The 25,601-nt window shown below is 47.5% G+C and overlaps 3 protein-coding genes across 9 annotated transcripts; 2 read left to right on the top strand and 1 right to left on the bottom strand.

Annotated features, from left to right (window-relative positions):
- Window positions 1-1,003: 1,003 nt before the first annotated feature.
- Window positions 1,004-3,913, top strand: LOC144049459 (uncharacterized). The gene is made up of 3 exons (XM_077562413.1): window positions 1,004-1,192; window positions 2,898-3,029; window positions 3,661-3,913. The coding sequence occupies exons 1-3, from the start codon at window positions 1,145-1,147 to the stop codon at window positions 3,799-3,801; spliced, it is 321 nt and encodes a 106-aa protein (XP_077418539.1). The 5' UTR covers window positions 1,004-1,144; the 3' UTR covers window positions 3,802-3,913.
- Window positions 3,914-4,619: 706 nt separating this feature from the next.
- On the bottom strand, window positions 4,620-12,457 carry LOC144049453 (bile salt-activated lipase-like). 3 transcript variants are annotated; one of them, XM_077562399.1, is made up of 13 exons: window positions 12,153-12,457; window positions 10,027-10,246; window positions 9,783-9,930; window positions 9,220-9,339; window positions 8,876-9,073; window positions 7,975-8,105; window positions 7,777-7,884; window positions 7,580-7,703; window positions 7,304-7,490; window positions 6,245-6,448; window positions 5,974-6,171; window positions 5,787-5,897; window positions 4,620-5,711 (listed from the first exon to the last, which is right to left on the bottom strand). In XM_077562399.1, exons 2-13 carry the CDS (start codon window positions 10,105-10,107, stop codon window positions 5,627-5,629), a joined length of 1,695 nt encoding a protein of 564 aa, XP_077418525.1. In that variant the 5' UTR covers window positions 10,108-10,246; window positions 12,153-12,457; the 3' UTR covers window positions 4,620-5,626. The 3 variants fall into 3 exon arrangements, with proteins under 3 accessions (XP_077418525.1, XP_077418526.1, XP_077418524.1); XM_077562400.1 differs by having other exon boundaries at window positions 12,324-12,426; XM_077562398.1 differs by lacking the exon at window positions 12,153-12,457 and adding an exon at window positions 10,351-10,993.
- LOC144049452 (hamartin-like) lies at window positions 11,701-25,467 on the top strand. Of its 5 annotated transcripts, none has more exons than XM_077562395.1 (22): window positions 11,701-12,278; window positions 13,329-13,438; window positions 13,529-13,638; window positions 14,353-14,505; window positions 15,626-15,770; window positions 15,918-16,072; window positions 17,320-17,393; window positions 17,462-17,592; window positions 17,655-17,737; window positions 17,974-18,082; window positions 18,687-18,760; window positions 18,838-18,904; window positions 19,206-19,396; window positions 19,461-19,597; window positions 20,418-20,461; window positions 21,191-21,357; window positions 21,659-21,841; window positions 21,913-22,023; window positions 22,109-22,231; window positions 23,274-23,461; window positions 23,529-23,636; window positions 24,953-25,467. In XM_077562395.1, exons 2-22 carry the CDS (start codon window positions 13,330-13,332, stop codon window positions 25,392-25,394), a joined length of 2,904 nt encoding a protein of 967 aa, XP_077418521.1. In that variant the 5' UTR covers window positions 11,701-12,278; window position 13,329; the 3' UTR covers window positions 25,395-25,467. The 5 variants fall into 5 exon arrangements, with proteins under 5 accessions (XP_077418521.1, XP_077418518.1, XP_077418522.1 ...); XM_077562392.1 differs by lacking the exon at window positions 11,701-12,278 and adding an exon at window positions 12,293-12,443; XM_077562393.1 differs by lacking the exon at window positions 11,701-12,278 and adding an exon at window positions 12,480-12,588.
- The last annotated feature ends 134 nt before the right edge of the window (window positions 25,468-25,601 follow it).

Genomic DNA, 25,601 nt, shown 5'->3' with positions numbered 1-25,601 from the left:
TGCAATACATGTCAGTATGTAAATCATACAACATGTTAAGGTGCCACATGTCAACCCTAAACTTGCATGTACAACACGTGTTGCACCTCAAAAACAACCTCTTTGTGTTTCACTTGTTGAATGAGCCTATTGCCAGACAAAGTCATTTATAATATAAAAAGTGACAAATGTACATAAGTGTGTTGCTGCCACATCAGGAGAAAAAAAACCCGGTCAAAGTCACATTACAACATGCTGAACTTCACATTGTAATGTTACAGATGAGTAAGGTGAAAACTATCATGTTAAAACGTCAAATGCGGGAGTCAAAACGAATCAGCTTACACTATGGTCATTATTTTGACATTTTGTTGTTTCTTTGAGAGGCTCTCATGACCGCTATGTAGCGATCCGGCGTAAATCACAACAGTATGCTCAGCCAAACCCCACTGATCTGAATATAGGACTGGATAGCCGATAGCTCATACACGCCAGTGCAAGCTGTTGAAGAGACAGGGCGGCCATTTTGCTCCTCCCATCTCACGAGCAGACTACTGTATAAACTATACGTATACGCACAGATTAGACGTATAATGTCGTAGACAGTTAGTAAAAGGCCACGGTGGGGGGTTTGTGGCGAGGTGGTCACTATTTTTTAACAATAAATAATTTACAAGTGGACAGTATGTGCTGCTTCGAAGACCCCCTTTTTCTTTCAATACTCAGTTCCTTAGACCCAAATGTTTGATCTAAGTACTGTCTCAATTGTTCTCCAATTTCGATACTGTAAATGTATAGGATCGTATCCAGAGAAACGTTTCTTGGGAGGAGCAATATGGCGGCCTCACGGCTTCAAAAGTCTTGGGCTATCGGCTATCCAGTCCTATATTCAGATCAGTGGCCAAAAACCCAACAAAAGTTGCCAATAACAGTGGCAACGTAATATGGGTGGGTAGGGGCGTGCCATCGTGGCAGTGTGACTCTGCGGCCACTGGGTGGCAGCAGCGGTATAGAGCGCAGCCAATGACTGCCAACAAGACGACAACGAAAAAGAAGATGGCGGAAGAGGCGAAAAAGTAAACAAAAGCTATTGTGGGGACCACCGTGACTCACGTTGAGCTTTTGTAGATACAGTACATTTGTTTTCGCCGTTTTGTCGAGGAAGATGTCGACGGGCGAAGCACAAATGAGCAACTTGGATTTATTCCAGCAGGTAAGCAGGAAATTGACATTTGCATGGGCGATGGCGTCACAACGCCCCCCACCCACAAACAAAAAGCTTTTATTTTGCATCAGGCCTCACAACGAAAAATGCCGAATGATGATTTGCTCATTTTCAGTGCAAAGCTTTAACTCGTAACACTTACCCAATCGTTTTGCCCTTGATTTGGTGCGAGAACGCGAGGAATGGCCGTCCTGTGAGAAGTTTGCGCGTTCTTCGAGTTCCTCGGCGAAAACTGTTCTTCAAACTGGAAGATCGTTTGACCAACCGAAGTCTTTTTCTTGTCATTTCTGCGCAACAATATAAGTCAATAGGCAAAGCTCATCTCTGTCCCAAACTCTTCACGCATGCTTCAAAACTCGATTCCTTTTGCAAAGATCCTTCATGGCTCATTTGCATTCACTTGGTGGTCGTGTACGTGAAGTACACGGAAGTTGACCTCCGCATTTGACCCGTCAAGGTCAAGCCAAAGTCTCACACAAGTAAACAGTTTGATTGGATTGGCCACTTGGTCCGCCTCCTTCTCATGGCCATCCTCCTCATCCTCCTCATCCTCTTCATCCTCCTCATCCTCTTCATCCTCTTCATCTTCTTCATCCTCCTCATCCTCATCCTCCTCCTCCTCCTCCTCATCCTCCTCATCTTCCTCATCCTCCTCATCCTCTTCATCCTCTTCATCTTCTTCATCCTCATCCTCCTCATCTTCTTCATCTTCTTCATCCTCCTCAGCGCTGCTCTCTGCTTGGCCAGAGATTTTCCTCCACATTCTCATGTCACCTGGCAGTGCCAATTGCTGCCATGGATCTATCAAATGGATTTTTTCTCGTATGTTCACGGTTTTTGACAATTAGTTGAACAGACTACTGCGCATGTGATGACTTAGCTCAGACCAGTGGTCTGCAACCTGCGGCCCCAGAGCCGCTTGTGGCCCTTTCATACTTCTGACGCGGCTCCCTGTGACTTTGAGATCAAAATCATGGATAGTCATTAGTCAATAATATTTAGTTTGTCTATTTCTTTTCGATATCATTCCAGATTTAAAGATCATGGTGCTCCTGTAACATTAAAATAAAACATTTGTATTCTTTTAAATCGCTCAAAATGTGTCACGTACGAGCTAATGTGCGACAACTGGCGCTCAACTTTATCAAGTTATTATTATGTATTGTTATTACGTGATTTGATGAAAAAAAACTATAGATGTCCTAAAAGTGACCATTAAATGTTCAAAAAGGAAGAGGAAAAGCAGAAAAATACCATATAATGTACATAAAATTGCCTCCCCTGCAAAAAAAGTCAGAACATTTATTTTGAAAAGGGCAGAAAACATTTAAAAAGTAACTATGAAATGTCCCAAAAACTAAAAAAAGAAATCCCCCAAATTACCATTAAAATGTCCACAAAATTGCCCAAATGTCAGAAATTTGAAAAAATGTCTAAAATAGACATCAAATGTCCCAAAAAAGAGAGAAAATTGCCAAAAATGTCAGAAATTTGACAGAAAGTCTAAAAATGTATGAAATTACCCACAAAAAACAAACCCAAAAAGGGAAGCGGAAAGGCAGAAGCACATGAACGTGTTGGAAGCTGCTGTCATATTTTGTGTTGTGGTGCTGCTGGAATCGGGACCCTCGTGACATCAGACCAACGCTCACACACTTGGACTATTCAGAACAAGCATGTTGCTCTCCTGCAGGTGGCGCTGCTGAGGTGGCTGAGCTCGCAGAGCCCGGAGGACCGCGCCCTGCTGGCGGCGTCCACCCGCGTCCGCGTGGCCAATCAGCTGCTGGCTCGCCTGACGGGGCGCCCGCAGCTGGACGCCTACAAGGTACGGCCGCCGCCGCCGCTTCTCGCCAAAAGCGGCCTGGTGACGTCGCCGGCGCGCGATCGGCTCATTTGCGCGTGCGTCACTCGGCAAAAAACCGAATACATACAATAAAAAGAAATATAATCAATCAATAATAAAGAAAAATACATGATAAATACATAATAATAAAAATAATAAATAAATATTGAATAAATAAACAAATAAAAAATAAATAATTAATATAATAAATAATAATACATCCATCCAAGGGTCGCGGGGGTGCTGGAGCCTATCCCAGCTGGCTTCGGCTTAATTTTTTGACAATATTGTGCCTTTTTTTCTATCGCCGACCTCCCCACAATATCGTGATAATATCGTATTGTCATGTTTGGATATCGTTAGATCCCTCGACCGATGAAACTGCACTAATAAACTAGCCAGCAGAGGGTGCTAGAAGTGCACAAATGGAATCCAGCCGGGCCTTTTTAAACACTTGCGCTGCGTAGAATAATATGACCACGACGATATTGTGGCCATTTTAATAGCGTTACGTCCTTTGAACTGATTAATCGGTTGATAACGCAATAACGTTGCTCCGCTTACTGACCATGTTGCTCAAGTTTTATGTGTGTTTGTGTGTGTGCGCGCGCAGAGGGATTGCATCCTGAGCGTGGCTCAGTTTGTGCGCGAGAACCCGAGCGCGACTCCGGCGGCACTCAACGCTCACGTGGAGAAAAGCGTGGCGCTGTTCGCCGCGCGTGTGGCAGCTCTGGAGGCGGCGCCGCTCTTCTGATCCGCCGGAACCGCTTTGCCGCTGGTTTCCTCATCCGTTCCTCATCCGTTCCTCATCCGTTTCTCATCCGTTTCTCGTCTGGGCTGTTTTGTCAATAAAAGGAGGAAAACAAGATGGTCTTGGATTTGCTTTGTTGTTGCGAAACACGGGTGAGGCTGACACAAGCCATGGACTGACTTAGTCATCTTGCAAAAGTGAGCACACCCCTCCCATTTCTGCACATTTCTTCATCATTGAAGTAGGGCTGTGCAATTGATCGTAATTCCATCCCATCCATCCATCCATTTTCTTGGCCACTCTTCCTCACAAGGGTCGCGGGGGTGCTGGAGCCTATCCCAGCTGGCTTCGGGCAGTAGGCGGGGTTCACCCTGAACTGGTTGCCAGCCAATCGCAGGGCACACAGAGACGAACAACCACACTCACATTCACACCTAGGGACAATTTGGAGTGTTCAATTAACCTGCCATGCATGTTTTTTGGAATGTGGGAGGAAACCGGAGTACCCGGTGAAAACCCACGCAAGCACGGGGAGAACATGCAAACTCCACCCAGGAAGGCCGAAGCCCGGACTCGATCTCACGTCCTCTGCACTGGGAGGCGGACGTGCTAACCAGTCAGCCACCGTGCTGCCTGATCGTAATTCAATTACAATTTTAATGATGACACTCCACAATTACAAAATCAGCATCATCGTCAAAAAAGATTATTAATACTAATTTTGACTTGTGAGTTGTTTGAATTTATACAATTGCACCTTTTTATTTCAAAAGAACACATTTAATAAATGTTGTTTCATCCAAAAAGAACTTGCTTAATGATAGTGTTTCAAAGAATTGTATTTTATTTTCACATTTAAACATGTTCTTGTTTTGTACCCAAAAATGATTGTGATTTAAATGATTATCCAAAATAATGGCGATGCATATTTTCTTCATAATGGAGCAGCAGCCGTACATTGAAGCGGTGACACTTGAAACGTTTTCTACCCTCAAATGCCATTCCTAGTTCAACAAAAGTGAGTCCACCCTCAAGTGAAAAGGTCCAATTCAGACAGCTCAATTTGCTAACACAGAAAACAGGTGAGCTGTGATTGGTCGACTCGTTACCAATTTCCCCAGCGCAGGTGATGTCATCGTCAGTCGATAGCAAGTGGAAACAATAAAGCTATTCATTGTACATAATAAATAATGAACTTATCAAATTCATTCTGGACAAAATATGAACTTTTATTGCTGAAAATGGCTCAAGGAGTCAAATATGACTTCAAGTCTGTGCTGGACACACTAAATATTATTATATTATCACCCGTGGCTTCGCTTTTGTTGCCATTTTTAGGGAGCAAATTTCTTCCGTAAGATTTACGTTCATTTTCTCTCTGATGGTTTAAGCTACCGAAGGCAGAAAATGGAATTTCAACTCGCTACTGCCACCTGTGGCCAACAGCGAAACTGCACACACACCCTTTCACGTGCGCACATGACGTCACATCTGCAGCAGAGGGCGGGAAATTGGAACCTGAAACGATTGGCCAGAGGCTTGCAGGAGTTCCTGTTAGGTTATTCCAAAATGTTTCACTCATAAATGGTCAAATAGAAAGATATTTTGGGGCAAGTTGTTACAAAGCGCACGTTGAAATTGGTGTGCTGAGCATCCATGAAAAGAAAACTTTTTTTAAAAACAATTTTTTAGTGAGTCGGTGAAGAGATTTTATTTCATTGTGTGATTGGCCAACTGCGGGTTAGCTCTTAATCTCGTTAGCCGGCAAACTGCTAGTTGAAGCCAGATGACGAGCGAGCCGCCGCGGGTGGCCACGGGTGCGCTGGCGTCACTCGCGTCGCTGGGGCCGAGCCGACGGCAGGTCGGCGTACGTCTGCGTCCAGTAGGCGACGTAGTTGTGTCTCAGGTCGTAGCTGGGGGAGGGACAAGTAGCCTGTTAGCGCTGTTAGCGTCAGCGAGCGGGACGTAGACGGCGGGCGAGCAGAGACCCGACGGACGACGTCTTGCTCATCTTGTGGTTGATGATCAGGAAGGGACGACGGCTTTTGCCGTAGGCCGGCCACGGGACCGGAACCTTGCTGTCTCCTTGACTGGGATCGCTGGGAGACACAAAAACGGGGACATGAAGACACCCGCCAGGGAAGACATCAGCACACCCGAAAGCGGGGACGGTACCCGGTCTTGGCGAAGTTGGTCCAGTATGAGATCATGTTTTGGGACAGCTCGCGGTGTCGCGGGAAGTAGAGCAGCGGCATAGAAAAAGGCTTGCCGAAGACGTACTGCAGTTCCTCGCTATGCTCCGCCTCCACCCAGCTGGGGAAGCCTGGGATGCGAGTCTTCATGTTGAACAGGTAGGAGAAGGTGCGGCCGCCGCTGAGGGACAAAATGGCCGCAAGCCAAAGTGAGCCCACCAGCCCGCGCGCCGGCGAAGGCAAGACGGAGACACCTGCTGTGGTTGGCGTGGAGCTGCAGCGCCAGCTGGGTCGGCACCAGGAACAGGAAGTCGGTCTCGATGTCGGCCACCGTCTTCTTCACCGCCGCCGGATCCGGGGCCGAGCCCCAATGTGCCGAGTACACGCCCAAGGCCGAGCCCACCGCCGCCGTACCTTTTTCTTTGGTCAGGCCCGTCAGGAGACCCCGCACGTCCTCCCTGGCAAGGACGGCCCAGGTTTGACTTCCGGCAGCCGGCGCGACAACACTTGCGGCATTTGGTGCACACCAAAACACGCTTCGGTGGATCCGCACAAGTTTCGGAGCGTTTTGGTCGGAACGGCGTCCATCACTTTTGGAAGCGGAAAGAAGGGCCCGACCAATATGCCATTTTTTGCCCAGACCAATTTTGGGCAGAAAAATATACTGATTATTTAAAAATATATACTTAATGCATAAAATTGTGTTCCCACAGCATTTCTGTGTGAATATTCCTTATTTAAATGGATGACAACTTCCTGTTAGCATTTGTCACTTTTAGCATTAACGCTAGGCTAGCCATGTTTTAAAAACCAAGCATGTTTTGTATTTAAATATACAGAAGATGTTATTCTTAACACGTGTGTTTGGTTTGATCGTTAACGCCAACTGGGACGGCATTAAACAGCTTAAAGGACACTTGAGGCAAGAGAAGTTGCTAATGCTACGCAAACAAAATGGTGCTTTCAGGGTACTTTCACAGTGTCGGAAACTTCGCTTTTCTTCGATTATAACATTTTAGGGGGGAAATATTTGGCCCAATTGGTCGATGTTTGAAGGGCAATCATCGGCGGCCATCTTACTCGGACTTACAGTGTGTAAACGAAGCGTATGCACACGTGGCAAATCCCGGTCCTGAAAGTGGCAAACCCTGCCACCGTTTGGCTTCAGCCGCAGGTGCTTCTACTCAACAGGTGGAGACGAGCTCGTTTACTTGCCAGCTGAGTAGAAGCGCCTGTTGGAGGCGGGGTTTGGACTTTCTGGACTTCCCCAACCCCGTCTGTGACTTTGGATGTGCCGCGGTTGCGATTCTCACACGGTGGTGTTTGCCTTCTTCTGGTTGACGGAGGGCACGTCGACGCCCGCAAAGATGTGGCCGTCCATGGAGTTGGCGCCGCCCATGTAGTCCACACGGGCGGCGTTGTGGAAGAGGCCAGCGGGCTCGTCAGGCAGGAAGTCGCCGTCCACCACGGGGGCGTGTTCCAGGAGGTCCATCACCACGCCTTGCGAAGACCGCAGATGACGCCGGGTCGCACGCCGCGCACGCCGCGCCCGCCCACTGGCCGCGGGCCACGCCCATCCCCGTCCTCACCTTTGCCCAGCATTTGCATGATGTCAACTTTTCCCGCCATGGTGAGGCCCACCGGGTCGGTCATCTTAAGGCACGTCAACATGAGGTCCTCGTCGCTACGGTAACAGCCGACCTTACGGGCGATCTGCAGCCAACAGGAAGTGAGACGACGCGCCAACAGGAAGTGTGACGCAAGGAGGAAGCGATGCGTTGGCTACCTTCTTGGTGACTGCCATGGGTTCCCTCTGGATGGCCCAAGGACTCAAGGCCACGCCGGACTGAGTGATGGCGCGCCGGAACAAACCTTTACTGTGTGGGGACAGCATCTACACGCACGCACCACCGCGGTCACTTAGCATGGTGGCTAACGTTAGCATCTGTCTTTTCGACGTCGGTCAAAGCGTTAGTGAGGTGACCTGGAAGCTGACGCTGGCGGCTCCTGCCGACTGTCCAAATAAGGTGATGTTGTCGGGGTTCCCTCCGAAGGCGGCGATGTTCCTTCGCACCCACGAGATGGCGGCGTGCTGGTCCCACAGGCCGTAGTTCCCTGAAGTGCACGCGCACGTTAGCGAGCGCCACGCAAACGTGCCAAAACTCAAATCTGACCAACATCAAATATTTGAATGCAAATGTTTGTTTGCAAGCAGACGCTTTCCTGTCTTTAAAAACCGCATCTAAAAATGAATTTATCACTTGGGATAACGATTCGGAACCTCTGCGGCAGATTAAAAAAATAAAAATAATAATCAGCACCCCGATTTTAATTGAGCTATTTACCGTGTGCAAAATAGCATGACAAAAGATGCATGTGAAATGCAGCTATTGTTTTTGTCCACCTTGAATGTGTGTGGCTTTAAAAGGCGGAGCCTGGCCTGGTGAGTGACATGGGAGTCGTCGAATGAGAGCGTAGAGCAGGCCGGCTAGTCAGCGGCTAACCGTTAGCCGCTTTGCGCTGGCAGTGGAACGAGCTGTGGCACAAAAACGCGTCCAAACACGAGAAATCCAAATGCATCAAATGGTTGCGCGTACGACTTCAATTCCTGGATATGCAAATCAAGGGCGCGGGTCATACGTGGGCACAAAGAAAGCTTTTTGGTGCTCATCTAAATTTCCTTTCAAGACATCTCAGGAGGGTTTTGAGGGCAAGAAATCAAGTCCAATTCGCAACCGGCAGACAGCGAACGAACCACGCGTTTCCCGTCGACTAAAGACACGCGTTGGCGCGGCGGCCATGTTGGCAGTGGCGACATCATATATGAAATTCCTCTGGAATTTGCTGGCCGCTTGCTTGGTCTGTCATCGCCGGCGTTCGCGCACCTGGCATGCGAGCGTCGCCGCTGCTGAGGAAGCCCAACGTTCCCACGCGGTAGTTGGCCGACACCACGATGACGTTCCCCCGCTCGGCCATTTCTTTGCCGTCGTACAGCGACTCCCCCAGGACGGTCAGGTCGTCGGACGCCCCCAGCAGGAAGGCCCCCCCGAACAGGTACACCATGACGGGCAGGTTGGACGACACTGACACACGCACACACGCAACATGCTCAGCATTGCCCATCAACTTTCTCTGGCGCGTGCGCGTGCACGTGCGCGTGCACGTGTCGGGTTGGCAAATGAGTGTGATGTCAGAAAGCGCATCTGGCGCCGATACGGGATGCGCGTACGTTTGAGTCCCTGAGGCACAAAAATGTTGAGGTAGAGGCAGTCCAGGCTGCCCCGAGTTTGGGTCTGCAACAGCGTCACCTGCAGGCAGCGCTCGGCGTATTTGGTGGCCTTCATCACGCCTGCGCACACACAAACAACACAACGACTGACCCACTGCTTGCAGGTCAGTGTCAGGGTACGCATAGACAAAACAAAGAAAACATGGTGGTGCCAGCCAGTACTAGTTAGCCCCAAGGACAACATGAGCAGCCCACGGGTTTGTTCTCAAAATAACTCACCAGCGAGGGGACTTTTACGGCGGCGTATAAATATTTTTTTAGAGGGCGGGGACAACAATATTCTGAGAAAAAAAACGTTGCTACTTTAAGTTAAGTTCATATTTAAAATAGAACGCATTCATACGTTTTTGGGTTCGTTAGTTTCAAGAGGCAAGTTTGTTAGTTTTCACGAATGTGTCCCCAAAAATCAACACAATTGAAAGAAGAGCATCTCTTCTTTCAATTGGTGCATTTGGACTTGAAATGTTGACGGAAGTCAAAGTTGGTAAAAATCCGTCACCTACCGTCCCATCCCGGATGAGGTTTCGGTTTCTCCCACAGTCCAGGGGTGTCGGCGAAGGGGATCCCCTTGAAGACGTCCACAGATGTGAACAGTCCCGTGTCTTTGTTGGTCCCTTGAACCTGACCGCCCTCCGTCTGCACCACACGCAGCTACACGCACGCACGCACGCACGCACGCACGCACGCACGCACGTCGTGACACACTGAACTCGGAAAAGATTTGCAACTTTCCAAGACTTTTCGGACCTTTGCCGACGAGACCGACGTGATCGAGATGCTCATCAGCGTCATCAGCAGTGCCGTCCTCATCCTCATCCTCATCTTCATCTTTGTCTTCCACTTCAGGTCCGCTCGGCCGCTGCCTTTTATGGCCCAACAAGCCACGTGCACGCGTGCGCGCACATAGATGCACTGGTGTGCAGCCTGCGGCTCTGGAGACACTTTGGGGTCCCTCTCCTGTGGATCTCTCAAGAAACGAAAATAACTGAAATATTTATATAGAGATAATGTGAGAGTCCAAATATGTAAGTTGTCAGAAAGAGAGACGAAAAGTAGATGAAAATGTTTTACCTAAAAATATTCAGAAAATTTGCAAAACAAATATCAGAGAATTGAAAAAAAAAGGACAGAAAAGAAAATGTTGACAAATTGATAGCAAAAAAGTCATAAAATGTCCCAAAAAAGGAAGAAAATGACCAAATGCGCATCAAATTGCCAAAAATGTCGGCAGAAAATGTCTGAAAAACAACGTATGGAAAAAAGTCCCACCAAAAGGGAAGCGGAACGGCGGAAGCAAATGAATGTTTACGTGTCGGATGCTGCCGCCATCTTTTTGTTGCGCTGCATTTCTAATTCGGACCGTCAACACTTTAGACTGACACGAACGCACGCTTTCCTTCGTCACAATCTGAAGACACAATTTTGCGGATTTATTTGGTCTCAAGACAGGAAAGTTTGCCGACCCGCCAGCTGAAGATTATTTTCCATGTATTTACAAAAGCGTGTATGCATTGTTAAGGAAATGCACATTTGAAACAAAATGATAAATGGTCATAAAAATGATTCATGAATAGTATTAGTCATTTTTTGTCAAGCTAAGTTGAATGACAGAGTTTTTTGTCTCAATAAAATGCAAGCCCAACGTTAAAAACGTATCACATTTCGCACCCGTTTTGATCCATTTCAAGCGGCGGCCATTTTGCCACTTGCTGCCGACTGCCAATGACATCACAGTTGCGCGGGTAACGACCAATCATGGCTCGGATTCAGGAAACAGGTGAGCCGTGATTGGTCGTTGCCCGAGCAACTGTGATGTCATTGTCAGTCGGCAGCAAGTGGCAAAATGGCCGCCGCATTTTGCTGCTTCATTCATATTCCACAAGCGAATCCTCATCAGAACGCTGCGTTCACGTTAGCATAGAACGTGCTCTTCGATCAAAAGCTACTTCATTGATGTCACGCATTCTGATGACGATTACTATTTGAAGTCTGCTGAAGCAACAGGATGTGACTTTTAGCACAAGGACGTGAGAACGAACGCAGATGCTGGCAGACTTTTATCTCGACGGGCAAACAATCTTTGGTCAATCATTATACGCGCGCACACACAATTCCTTTGGATGCGCCCCAATATTGTTATCTGCTTTCAGAACACATTGTATCGCCAACGTTGGTTAATTCTGTGAAAAGCAAGTGTTGTGACTGGTCAACACATTTCTGGTGTTTTTCTTCATCCCTCCAAAGTTGAACACTTGCACATTTCAAGTGGAAACTTTTCCACGTGCTGACTGACACGTGACGGCCAAAGTTCATTCAACGTTTCGTGCGTGAAGATGCTCGGACACTTTTTGTCTTTGGCGGAAACGGGCTCTTTCACCGTTAAAAAGAAAACGACTTTAAAAAACAGTTTTGAAAGTGTTTCCATAGCAATCAGCTGTGACGTTTGATGAAAACAGCGGATGTGACATCAGATGTGACAGTTGTCACGTGTCGTCTGACCGCAATCGTCGAATGAGTTCAGAGAACGGAAAAAGTTGTACTTTTTAAAATATGCCAAGTAACAGCAAAGTGGAAACTTCTTGACTTTGAATTATTACTGAGTGACATTCATCGGGTTTTTGGAAATAACTCTTTTTTTTTTTTTTTTTTTAATAATGACAGAAGTTCAGTGGATCGTTTAAAGTCAGATGAAACGCACTGATCAACTTGAAAATAGTTATCTGAAATGATGAAAATGTTCAACTTTGAAGGAATAAGAACATAGTTGTCGAGTTCAGCAGCAAAGAAAAGAATTCATTTTTGTTTAATCATCTCGTTTCTTTTGTTTCTTCTTCTTTTGAAGCTGAAACGAAGGGTTATTAACTATTCCCAACTTATTCCCCGTGACTTGAACGCCTCTCGTGGTATTGATAGGCGCAGGTGTCGGGTTTCTCTCTGTGGGCGGGACCTTCTGTGTTTAACATGGCGGCGGCCTGCTCTGCTCAACGCGTCGTCTGAAGGTAAAAAAACAAAACAAACAAGTTACAACTTTGACATGGTTAAACCTGACGTCACCGCGCTCACATGACGTCACCGCGAGAGAGCCGATCGTTGAGCCCGTTAGCTCATGTGGACCGGAGCCACTTTTGCCGACGCGCGTTTCGTGGCGTGACAGCTGTCAGCAGGTTAGCAGCTCAAAGCTAGCCGAGTAGTGGCACGCAGCGCGGGGCACGTGACTGAGCGATGGAGGTTGGCTCGTGACGTCACAAAGTGGCCAACTTGACTGAATTGGAATGTAGTGATGAAATCTTGTATCCCATTTTTTAATTTGTACGTTTTGTTCTGGAAAGGTTCTCATTCATAAGTGCACATTTCTAAATTCAACTGCGTGGTTTCAATTGTTTTGATATTTATTTCACGTCTGTTGATTTAATAACGAATAATAAGATGGCGTTTCATTCAGCTAAACTGTGAATGACTGTATATGATTTATTATCTGCTTTGATTTGATTTCCTTTAGCTTATTCTTATGTCAATTGGATTGCTGATTTTGAATTTCAGTCTCCAAATTTAAATAATTCTCCGATTTTCCTCCATGAAAGCGGACTGATTGTGTTTATATGATTTTTATATTCTTCTTCTTATATCCTCGATTTGTATTGGTTGTAGCCTTTATTGCATCACTCAAACTGTGTGTGTGTTTTCGTTTCATTTCAGACTGCAATTAATTACTCTTTTTATAGATGACTGTCGATGAATTAATTTTTTTTTTTAAACATGTCTCAGTTTTCATCATTTTATAAAAAACTAGGACATTATTGAAAATGGACTCGGTTATTGATTTAGGCCGTATTATGTCAGAAAATAGGCAAAAGTGTTCCAAATTGTCCTTTGGATTCAAACCAAAGATCACATCATCAGTCTGCTTCTTTGGAGGATTTGAGAAATGTGAGAATGTTCACTGCTAACAATTTTAAATGAATTTTTTTTTTAATTATTTTTGATCATGGATTCAATCCATGATCAAAAATAATTATCAAGTCATTTGATAATCAATGACGTGTGCGCAGGATGTCCAAGGAACAGGTGAGCGTGGGCGAGCTCCTGCTCTCATTGGACAGTTCGGACCTGCAGGAGGTGGAGCAAGGCCGAGCAGCAATCAGCCAGCAGTTGAATTCAGGTGCGCTCCTTCATCAGACACTAGCCCCGCCCCCTTTGTGTGCGCACGTGCTTGCTGGCCTTGAGTGTTGACTGCAATGTGTGGTGGCAGACAGAGGAGGCGCTGTGCTGTGCAGCCTGCTGGATTTCTACTTGAACTCTTCTTCTTCTTGTGCCTTGGCTCTGACGCTGCTCTCCTCCATCAGAGAACCTCTACACAAGGTCACGCGTGCACGCACGCACGCACGCACGCACACACGCACACACTTTTTCAAATGTCCTTTAAATCAAGTAAATGACAAGAATGTGTTATTCTTGACTTTTGAAAAAGGAATCGTCATCCATCCTCAGCAACATTGATGCGCAAATCAGACACTATGTTGCAAATATTGGAAGGGGCGTGGCAATATTTGGGTTTTTATGGATGCTTTTCACTTCATAGGCAGGCAACGTTTTAGCACGTGCTATTCCAAATATTGCCACTAGGGCTAGCTAAAAAAGTCGACCCCGTCAAGGGATTAGTTGACTTTCAAAATGTCCGCCTCCAAGCTCCACCGGAACCGCGTTTGTTTCTACACGGACTTTTTTGCAGGCGCGCACAGTGGGCAGGAAGTTTTGTTTTTGTTTCTCAGTATTGTGTGAACTCAACGCTGGTTACGGTTGGTTTACCTTAAATGGCGATTGCTAACTTTTTAGCCAAGCTAATTGTCTTGGTACAGAAGATAATAAATAATATGCACTCAATTCAACTCGCTAACCACCAAAAAATGCTAATGATAATTTTCAAAAATGTGGACATTCATGAGGGAACCGGCGAATGGCGTCATCGATTTTGCGACTTTGTTTTGACACGCGTCCACTTGAGGACGCGCGGCGCTTTTTTTGTGTCCATGAAGTGACGCAAAGCAAATGAAATCCCCAACTTTGCTCTGGCAGGCCCTGCTGGACAAACTGAACGAGGCGCTGTCCAAGCCAGCCAGCCGATTGGCCGCCGTCACGCTGCTGGGTCACATGATCAGCCAGCAACCGCCGTGGATTCATCACGTCAGCCGCTCGCCTCTGCTCACCTCGCTGCTGCGATGCCTCAAGGTCGAGCGCACGCACGCACGACAGCTTGGTTGAAAAACAGACCGACCACGACTTGGCTCAACTTTCAGCAATTGGAGGATTTTGTAGAAAATGGCGGCAAAAAGTCCATTTTTGACCCAATTGACGATTTATGGCACTCTCAACTCAAATGCACTTCAAACACACACTGGGGCGGGCATCGATACGAACATCCGGAATCGAGTCACAAGAATCGATTTTGAAGTCACTTCATTCCAGAATCGATTAATCTGCATCTATTGATGGAAGATCAATTCTTTTTCTTCTTCTTTCGCTGAAAAAGCGCAGCGACAAATGAAATGTGTCGGAAGTCGCACTTCGATGTTTGTGTCCGAATCCGCTGCATTGCCCAACTCGGAGGAAAAGCAACGTGGCGTTCATTTCTCAGCGTTGCTTCCTTCATGTTGTCGTTGCAAAGTCTTGCGTGACCGTCGGAAATGGAAACTCATTTGCAAGCATGCTAAACGTAGCTTAGCATAGCTCCAGGCACGTCCGTTGCTAAGCAGGGACCCACTTTGAGTTCCAAAAGGAGGATGTGAACCAAACGCAGCGGACGCGTCCATGTCCAAATTGAAGAGTATTAATATTGCATATATGTTTGCGGACACGAGGTCAAGATTTGGAAAATGTGCAGAAAAGTTACTTTGATACGAAAAGAAAAATCACCAGCCACTTACAAATGCAATGATGCCATCTAGTGGCAGAAATATGACGCACACAAATCCAGATCACACTCATTTTTTCCTCCCGTTCAGTACATATTTTAATTCCTTTTTATGAATTATTTTGAATGACTAAAAGTTGCAGCCATATTTCTTTTCATTTCACATTTTTGTACACTTTTTTGCTAACAAGAATATGAAAACTTGAGGAAAAAATATTTGAGTGTACATTTAGAACAGATATAAAATTGGTGATGAATCAAGAGTTAACTATTGAAGCCATGCGATTAATTATGATTAAAAATGTAATTGCCTGACAGCCCGAATTAAAATCAATCAATTACACACACGTGAGCAGCACTCCCCTTTTTTTTCTTTTTTTTTTTTCGTGTCATGACCGCAATCTCGCCGCCTTGCTTTGCTTTTTTTTCCCCCTTTAGAGCGAGGCGGACGTGCTGGTGCTGGTCCCGGGAGTTCTGGTGCTGGTGACGCTGCTGCCGATGATCCCGCAGGCCGCCAAGCAGCACATCTACGACTTCTTTGACGTCTTTGGACGCTTGGCGTCGTGGAGCCTCAGAAACCCCGGTGACGCACGCACGCACGCACGCACGCACGCACGCACGCCGATTAGCAGTTAGCGCAGCAACGGCAACCAGCGGCCTCCTTATTTCGCGTGCGATTGCTATTGGTCGGCGTTGAACGTAAGTGACGTAAGTGACGTGCGCTCCGCAGGGCGCGTGTCCGGGTCCCACCTGCTTCACCTTCACGCCGCAGTGTATGCCTTGTTCCACCGCCTGTACGGGATGTTCCCCTGCAACTTCCTGTCGTACCTGCGCCTGCACTACAACATGAAGGAAAACATGGACACCTTCCACCACATGGTCAAGGTGACGCGTGTGTGCGTGTTGAAAGGGACTTTGGTGTGTGTGTGTAAATGGTCAGCGCAGATTCTGTCATGTGCGAGTTCAGCGTGGGTGTTCTAATAATAATAATAATAATAATAATAATGTATGAGATTTATAAAATGCTTTTGTAGACGCTCAAAGACGCTTTACAACGGCACAAATACATGATTGGTGCGCTCGCACTTTGGCGCTGCGGCGGCGGGAAGCTACTTAAGCTGCCGGTGGGCGCCTACGGCTCCTCCCACCACCACCAAACATTCGCACCTTCCATACACCAGTGTGCGTCGTGTGCCTTGCCCAAGGACACGACCGCCACTTAAAGTGTTAGTGACCGACCGATATGTTTTTTTCAAGGCCGATACTGATTATTAGTAGTCAATAGTGTTGCAAGGGTTCGAATCGGATCACAGATTTGAGTCACAGATTGGATCGTTTGTCGGATCGGCAAAAAGAAAAGCGAAATAGTACTTTGTCTTCATTTATTTTGTTAAGCGTTTTTTCCATAAAAAAAAAAAAAAAATAATTCAAAATGTCTACTTTAGCCGTTTTGGATTTCGGAAGACAACTTTGAAGTGCAATATGAGAACCTTCTTCTTCTTCTCCTTCTTCTTCTTCTTCTTCTTCTTCTGACGCTTCATGTGGAAAATCACAAGCTGTTAATGGCTTAATTTTGCGTTTCTATCTTCTCAACAGCAAGTTGTTCTTTTTTATGGGCAAAAGTGTTTCATAAAAGAAATGAAGACAAAGTGTTTGTTTTTAAATAATGAAACGTGCAATTGAAGGCACATTCGCTTCCTTTAAACATAAGCAACGAATGACAAAGAAGCCGCCAGATTTGAGCTGTCGACGCCGCCGGCGCTCTCGAAATCATCTTTCGATGGTCTCGTCCGACGCTGGACTCGCTGGTCATGCTAACCGCTAGCCGCTAGCCACTTCCGACGCATAAAAGGACGGCGCTAATAATTAGCGATTGAAGCTGAGTTCGGGATTGCGAGAAACGTCGAAAAGGAAGTCGGCCATCACGCCACGACGGGGCCAACTTCAAAATAAAAGCCTTTGCCGTCAATGCATTGGCGTATTTGGTCAACTTTCTTGTCAAGTGATGCTTAGCGTGCTACGTTGACAATGTTTCCGCTCCCTCGACTTGTCAAGTGTGAGCTCCGTGCCGATATTTGTGCCGATTATCGGTCAATCCCTCGCGTGCGTTTTTGTTTTTGTTTGTGGATCAGCCCATGTTGGAGCAAGTGCGTGTTCATCCTGAGCTGGTGAGCGGGACTCAGGACTCCGAAGTGGACCCTTCCAGGTCAGTCCGCCCCCCAACGTGGTCCGGCCGGCGGCCTGAGACTTTGATTTTGAAATGCGGCCTTTCAGGTGGCGTCGCTACGAGGTCCACGACATCATCATGGAGTGCTCCCGAGTCTCCCTGGACCCCCTGGAGTCGTCCTGCGAGGATGAGCGCACGCCCGCAATCACGCACTCGGACCTGGCCTGCCCCCGCGCCGGTCAGTCACGCCGCCGCTTGCTGTCTCCTTTTCCTGCCTGCAACTTCCTGTTTTTTGACCAGCGTGCAGCAGCAGGGACGCCACGTGGACGCGCACGTCCTGCTTGTCAGCAAGTGCGCTCAACATGGCGCACCTGGATGAACAGGTACGAGCGCGCGGGTGTCGGATGTGACCGCAGGTGGCAAATCCAGGTCCAGGAAGTCAAAGCCCCGCCGCAATTTTAGCTAGCAGCTAAACCAGCACTATTGCTGCTAGCTAGCTAAGTAGCGCTTGAGGCTGCGGCAGGATTTTTCCTTTGTGAACCCGGATTTGGCACCCCTGGATGTGACGCATCCGACACTTTCCATCGGCTGCCTTGATGACGTGACATGTCGCGTCCAGATGGATGTGACGTGGAGCCCCTCGTCCCGATGCGGTTTGTCGACCCCGCCTCCGGAAATGGCGTCTGTGAGCCCCGCCCCCCCCCTGAGTAGAAACAACTCGCTCTCAGGTGACACACGGCAAGATTTTCTTGTTCGATTTCACCTTTTTTGCTGCTGTAACTTGACCTAGGAAATCACAATTTCACACATTTGATGCTTCTTTTTCAATTCATGTTTTCATCTCGGATGTGCTTACGCAGATCCACATCGTGTGAAAACGCATGCTTAGGTTTTGTGAAATGTTGTTGCCGTGGCAACAAGAAAACACACAATTTGAGGCTCTCAACTTTAGCAGGCCTGGCAAAATATATTTGAGCTTATAGTGCAATTTTTTATTTATTTTTTAATTAAATTAGGGCTGTGCAATAATACATTGAATTCATTTAATGACTGGCAATTTTCAAAATGGAATCGTGTAAAATGTGTTAAATGGAATTTGACCTTCTGCATTATTAAAAGCTGTTGTTAATAAAGCAACTCGTCGTATGAATGTTAAGTTTATGTTCAAGCTGATTTCCAATCAGGATACGTTATTGTTGTCTGAATATTTTGCACAGGAATTCGTTTTGAATCAATGAAACCTTTAAATAAACATTTGTTGGGTTTATTGGATTCAAATCGTCATCGTCGTGAAAGACTTTGAATTTGCATCGTGTGCGTGCGTGCGTGCAGGTGTGAAATGCATCCCGTCGGCCCCGCCCACAGGCGACAGTCCAGATGGCGTCCGGCCTGCGCATGACTCGCAGGTGACTGGCGCGCTCTGGACTATTATCAGCTCTTATTTTGAAGGCGCAGAAGGAAGAGCCTCTGTCGCTGCCCACAGGTCAGGCAGCAGCCAATCAGGAAGGAGCGAGTTGAGCCGGCGCACGACGATGTCATCGCTGTTGAAGGTGAGCTCGTGGTCAAATGCCAGTTGAAGCCACACCCACAAATTTGGATGGGATGCTCGTCGAGCTCCACCCACCGCACGTAAACGCCACACATTTTCCTTATCGAAAACAAAACGTTTTCAATAACAAAATGAAATACAAACAAAAACGCTTTTGCTAACGAAAAGCCAAATGTTATGCTTTAGTTTGGGTGAACTAAAATATCCTTGGTTGTTTTGGGTTCCTTCTTTCGATGGAACCTGCTGCTGAAGCTCCACCCACTGCTCCATGTGGCCCCTCCCCTTTTTTCTTTTGTCTCCAGCTGACAAGTCCTCCTCCTCCTCGTCCTCCCTGCCTTCCCTCCTCCTCACCGCCACGCCCGCCCGCCAACAAACCCCGCCCATGTTTGACTTGGCCCCTCCTCCACACCCAGGCCCCGCCCCCTCTTACGACTTCCTGTTTGAGCTTGCGCTTCCCCGCGCCGCCATGTTGTTTGTGAAGAGCAAGACGCAGGTAACCGACCTCAACCCCCGCCGACGGTCGCCTCGGTGACGTCGGCGCCGTTTTTGCCCCGCAGGAGGCGCGACGCAAGATGGCGGCGCGCGAGAAATGCGACAGTGATGAGGACGAAGACGTGAGCGCCGCGTCGCCTCTGCATTTGCTGGACCGCCTCATCGCCCACGGACACGACACGCACGCTAGCGTCAGCAGGAGGTGAGTGTGTTAGCTCGTTAGCGAGTAAATATCACTCCCCATTTTTCAGTGTGTAGCGAGCGTGTGTGTTGGAGACAAAAAGTGAGCGGCGGGAAGCTGGTGACGGCGGGAAGCTGGTGACGGCAAGTCTGCGTCGTTCATCCACATTTGTTTTAGCTTTGCCTGACGTAAATCGCTAGCTTAAGGCTAGCCCAGAATGTCAAAGGCCGTTGGTGGAGAATTAGCATTCCAGCTAACGGGAGGCCTTGACGTCGCTTGTTGTTGACATCTCAACGCATCGGCACTCGATCGGGTTGCCGATTTCCTTCGTTTTGCAAAATCGGTGATCGGCCGATCCCTTCCAAAAAAACGCAACTTTTCCACCCTCTCATCTCCTTCCTCAGAGGTGTGAAAAAGTCCGCCATTGTTCTGTTCTGCTGAGATGACCAACAGGATTTTCTTTTTTATTTGACAGAACGACTTCATGTGCCGTTAAAACAAACCATTTGTAGCATTTCAACAAGATTGGAACACGGAAGCTGGATGTTGCTTGTAATCGGCAAAAATCGGGATCGGCGGGTCAGACTTTCTAAAAGATCGGTGGTGGGCCTGAAAATGGTAGCGGGGGCAGCCCTGATCCACACGCAGAAATTTTATGTGTGGCTCAATTTCCAAACAAACCCGCGACGGTGCTAATATTAGCACTAGCCGGCGTCCCTCGATAAAAGAAAGCAGAGATTTGTGCGTCGCTTTTCATGTACAGCGGAATAAAAAAAAATGCGTCTCCCGTCAACAATGCGCTCCTTTGCGTCTTTTGAACGACTTTTTTGTTTTTTGGCAGGTCTTCGGCATCGGGCAAGTCGCTGGATCGGAACCCTTGTGGAGGTAAACGGCAGAGCATGAAAAGCAAAGCTGCTCGAATAGCAACGTTGCGCAGCGCTCGCGTTCACGCGCGGGAACTTGATTTCGTTTTTTTGGTTGAGTTTTTGAATTTTGTTCGGAAGTTTGTTGAACGGCTGATGTGGCGTCGACATTTGCGACTGGCAAAATGCGAGAAAGTGGCGCTTGCGCAGACCCTGCAGCATTGTGGGTAAAAACAAACAAACACACATAACAATACTTAATAAAGATGACAAACAGCGTCGACTTAATTACAAAAATGTTTACTCCAAATTTTCAGTTCCACGCTTGTGGAAAGGGTGCGAGTTGTGGCCGTCAGCTGTGGAAAGAAGATGTCAAGAAATATCATTCAAAAATAATATAAATGGAAATAAAAACAACAAACATCCATATAGTCAATAAATGAAAATAATTATTACTATCAATTACAAAATGAAATAAAAAAAAAAGGCTTATTTCGTGCTGCAGAGTCTGAAATGTTATTCAAATGAGGGGGCGGTCCTTATTGATTGATATTGAATTCACATTTCTTTATTTATCTTTGTATGAAATCCCCACATTTATTTGATGTTGGTTTTATTTAGAATATATATATATATATATATATGTGTGTGTATGGGGAGTCCTTGAGTTGTGGCGGAATTCCGTTCCTACGCCGGCACCCGAATTTGGCACGGGCGCCACTAACCTTGCCCCGTGCGTGCGTGTTGTCAGGCTGCGCGTGGGCGGAGGAGGCGGAGGCGCTGCGCCAGGGCCTGCAGCTGGCGCAGGCGCAGCTGCAGTACGAGCGCTTCAAGCGGCAGCAGCACGCCATCAGGAACCGCCGCCTGCTGCGCCGCGTGGTCAGCGCCGCCGCGCTGGAGGAGCAGACGGTCGCCATGGTAACGTACAGGCCGCGCTTGCGAAGGGAGCAAAGACATTCAATGGGAGTATCGGCGGCCGGTATCGGTGCCATATCCATGCCTGTCGCTACTTCATGACCTGTGGGAGCATCCTGAGCTCTCGCGCTCTCGTTTCTTCTGTTTCTATATCTCCTTATTTCTCTCTTTTTCTTTTTCTCTTCCGATCTCCTTTTTCTCCATTTCGTTCTCTTTTTTCCGCTCTTCCTCATTTTCTCTCTCTCTCTTTCTTTGCGTCCATTTCTTTCTGTGCCCGGCGGCGGCGGCGGCGTCGTTGCTGCAGCGCGCTCAGCTGGCGTTGCGGGACGAGGAGACGAGGGCGCTGACGGGCAGCCTGGAGGCGGAGCGCCGGCGTTGCGCTGACCTGCAGCGGGACGCCGGCGCGCACACGCAGCAGCTGCAGGCGCACGTGCAGCAACTGCTGACGCAGCAACAGGAACACAACGCGCAACTCCTGGCGCTGCAGGTCAGGCCGCGTGTGCGCGTGCCGGCGCACGCACGCGCTCTGCCCACTGACCTGTGATTGGCTGTTTCCAGAGCGAGCTTGAGGAGTGTCGTAGCGGAAGAAGGGATTTGGAGGCGGAGCTTCAGAAGGCCAATCACAAGGTGTCCACTGCCGAGCGCCATCTGAGCCAGCTGTCAGTCAAGGTGCGTGGGGGGGGCCGAGAGAGCTGATGACGATGATGATGATGATGACGACGACGATGATGACGACGACGTGGTCCGGTTTCAGTTGCGGAGCAGCGACACGTTCCGCCATCACGCCTTCCTGCTCAACCAACATTTGATTGTGCTCAGCGAAACCAACAAAAGTCTCACGCGCCGCCTGGACGCGCAGCAGACGTGCAGCGACACCGTCAGTACACGCACACACTTTTTCCTCTTTTTTTTCCAATTAGTTTTTCAGTTTTTTCAATTTTTTTCCTCCATTTTTTTCCTCCATTTTTTTCAGCCTTGCACAATTGTGTGTAAACGAGAGTTTGTAAGATTCCTCGCAAGTTGAGTTAACAGGAAAGAAAAAGGACGGCAACAAGCCACACCCCCAAAAAAACATTTTGATCTCTATTGAGAGATCATGAATCCGTAATCATAACGATGCAAATCACGACATTCACGTAAGAGCGGAAAACAAAACAGCGGATTTTCAATTTCAAACAAATGTCATAAAAGATGAGAACATGAAAAAAAAGAATGAAAGGATCGGACGTGAAAAAGCATCAAGAAAATAGCAGACCAGAGTTTAAGAACATCTCAGATTGAATCAAGAATAAGATCAATAATAAACAAAAGGATAACAAAGCGTTACGAGTAGAGAGAGAGAAGGAGGCTGATGGGCGGATGACAAGAAAGAGTGTGTGTGTGTCGCACGCACACACATCTGTCTCACTGCCGCCCATTCTCTCTCTCTTTGTTTTTCTTCTTTCTCTTTTCATTTTTCTGTTTCTCGTCCTTTCTGGAGGTGAGAACTTCTTCTTGATCAATTTGAAGGACTTGCGGAAGGACGCGTTGGCTCAAATTGCCTTCATGAATGCGATCTTGAACAATTCATCGTTAATAATATTCATCATTGGGATTTGTCACAACTTTTTTTTTTTTTTATCCTTCTCACATTTTGAAAGAACTTGTAAAGCATCCCTAGGAAATCACAATGTCCCATGGCTGGGGAGCAGTTTTTTAGTCTGCGGGCCTCTCAAGTGGTCGGTCCTTGAGGGGCGACCGCGAGCACCACGTTGGGGGGGGGGGGGGGGGGGCGCGACCGCGAGCACCACGTTGGGGGGGGGGGGACCGCGAGCACCACGTTGGGGGGGGCTCTCAAATTCTCTCTGGCACGCACGCATGCACGCGGATGTCTCACTTTCACACTTTGAAGAAGACGTTTGTGGCATTTTGCCGCGCAGGAAGCGTCCATCCAGGGCGCCGCCGCGGGCCGAGAGTTCCGGTGCGCCAAGGAGGCGGAGCAAGAGCACAGGCAGAAACTGGAAGCGGCCAATCACAGAGCGGCCGAGCTGGACAAACAGCTGGCCCAAAAGGACGCGTTGGTGGAACGACACAAGCAACTGCTGGAGCAGCACAAGAGGCGCAGCAGGTTGGTGCGTGCGTGCGTGCGTGCGTGCGGCGAGCGCTTGCGTGTTCTCACACCGTGTCTGTGTCAGGGGCGAGCTTTCCGCATGCGAGGCCCAGAGCGCGGCGCTGCGCACGACGGTGCAGACCCTGCAGAGCGAGATGCTTCACCTCTACAGCGCCGTCGACGCGCTCAGCAGGTTGCGCACGCACACGACGTGATGATGTCATCTTTAAGCGACGTCGTCATGCCACTGGCGCCGTAACGTGAAGACGACTTCACAGCTATGGAAGACCAAAAATGCCAAAAGAAAGAAAAAAAAAAGGGAAATATAACAACCACAACAAAATATATATAAGTATAATTTTTATTTATTTTTTCTGTTGACGGGTCAAGTTGTGTTTTACAATTTTTAAGAAAGTGACAATGTTAAAGATGAGATGGCTCCTAATATGAAATGAAAAAATGCACTGAGCTGTCACCAATGTCTTATAAATGCAATTGTGCCATCTAGTGGCAGAAAAAGGACCTCAACCCAAATCAATATCACACTCCTTTTTTACAGTACTGTACATCTTTTTAATTGTAACTCAATTTTATGAATTATTATGAAATTACTGGATCAATGACATAAAATGCAGCCATATTTCTAATAGTTTAACAATCCCCCCCCCCCCCACTTTTGTTAACAAGAGTATAAAAATGTGAAACAAATATTTTTGTGTACATTTAGCACAGATATAAAATGTGTGATTAATTATTGAACTCATATGATTAATTGCGATCAACATTTTTAATGGTCTGACATGACAACCCGAATACGTAAGGTTGGGCAAAAAATCAAATCAGTCATTCAGGACGATTACGATTTTAAGCGATTTGAATTGAATAAACCCAACAAACATTTATTTAAAAGCTTTCATTGATTCCAAAATAATTCCTGTGCAAAAATGTTCAGACAACAAAAATGTTAACTAATTCAAAATGAGTTTTAAAACAAATGTAACGTTCCTAGTTTGTTCTTAAATGCTACATTGAAGTAGTTCTCGAAAACGTCTCGTAAAACCACTCGTCCGTCGTTCTGCCTCTTGTGCAGAACGACAAAAAAACATTGGAACGGAACAGAACAGAAGAACAACGGATTTTAATCATCCGGAAGACAAACTTCGATTTCAGCAAATTTTCCACCATTCGATTTTTAAAATGACGATGTATCGAATTAATTCCATTTATTGCCCAGCCCTACTAATTAATACCTATATTTTATTTTTTACTTTTGAATTGTATTTTTCATGTTCACTTTGATTTATTTTTCCTTTGAGCACGTTTGGTCGTCCATAACAGCGTTGCCGTCACGTTGCCGTCACGTTGCCGTCACGTTGCCGTCACGTTGCCGTCACGTTGTCGTCACGTTGCCGTCACGTTGCCGTCACGTTGCCGTCACGTTGCCGTCACGTTGCCGTCACGTGACCACGACGCTGACGTCGCCACAGTAACGTCATTTTTCACACTCAGGCCGGCCGCTGACGAGCCCGACCACCGGCCGTCAGCTTCCGCCGACGCGGTGAACGGCGCCGGCGCGTCCCGCTCGTCCACTTCCCCCCTCCTCCTCCCCGCCGCCGCATCCTCCTCGTCCCCCATCGAGTCCCCGCTGGCCATTGGCTCTTTCCTAGAGCAGAGGGCGTGGCAGCTCTTCAGGCCGCCCGGTCATAGTCCAGAGGAGGCGGAGCAGCCGGAGAGCCAAGATGAGCCAGATGATGATGATGATGATGATGATGATGATGATGATGATGATGAGCAGGTCCAGAAAGGAAGCCAGGACAGCGCCCTGCCAGCAGGAAGTCCCCAGATGTGGGCCCCGCCCCCTGGCGGCGACGACAACAATTTGCTGGCCGTCCGCCAAAGACGGCGTCAGCTGAGCATCATGGACTACGATGATGCCACGCCGCACATGTGATGCGTGCTGTGGCCACGCCCCTTTTCATTCTTCACAATGTGAACACCAGAAAATAAAAAAGGGATTATATGGATTTGTTCTTATTGTTATATATATTATAAATTATTGTTTATGTGTGTGTGTATATATATATAGGTATATGTATGTATACATGTGGGCATTACACGTTGTAATGCCGTCAACTGCCGTCACTTCGCCGCAACGACC

This window comes from Vanacampus margaritifer, chromosome 3 (assembly GCF_051991255.1).
Source record: "Vanacampus margaritifer isolate UIUO_Vmar chromosome 3, RoL_Vmar_1.0, whole genome shotgun sequence".
Lineage (NCBI taxonomy): Eukaryota > Metazoa > Chordata > Actinopteri > Syngnathiformes > Syngnathidae > Vanacampus > Vanacampus margaritifer.
The sequence above is the reverse complement of the archived record's forward strand: the minus strand, read 5'-3'. Positions and strand labels throughout refer to the sequence as shown.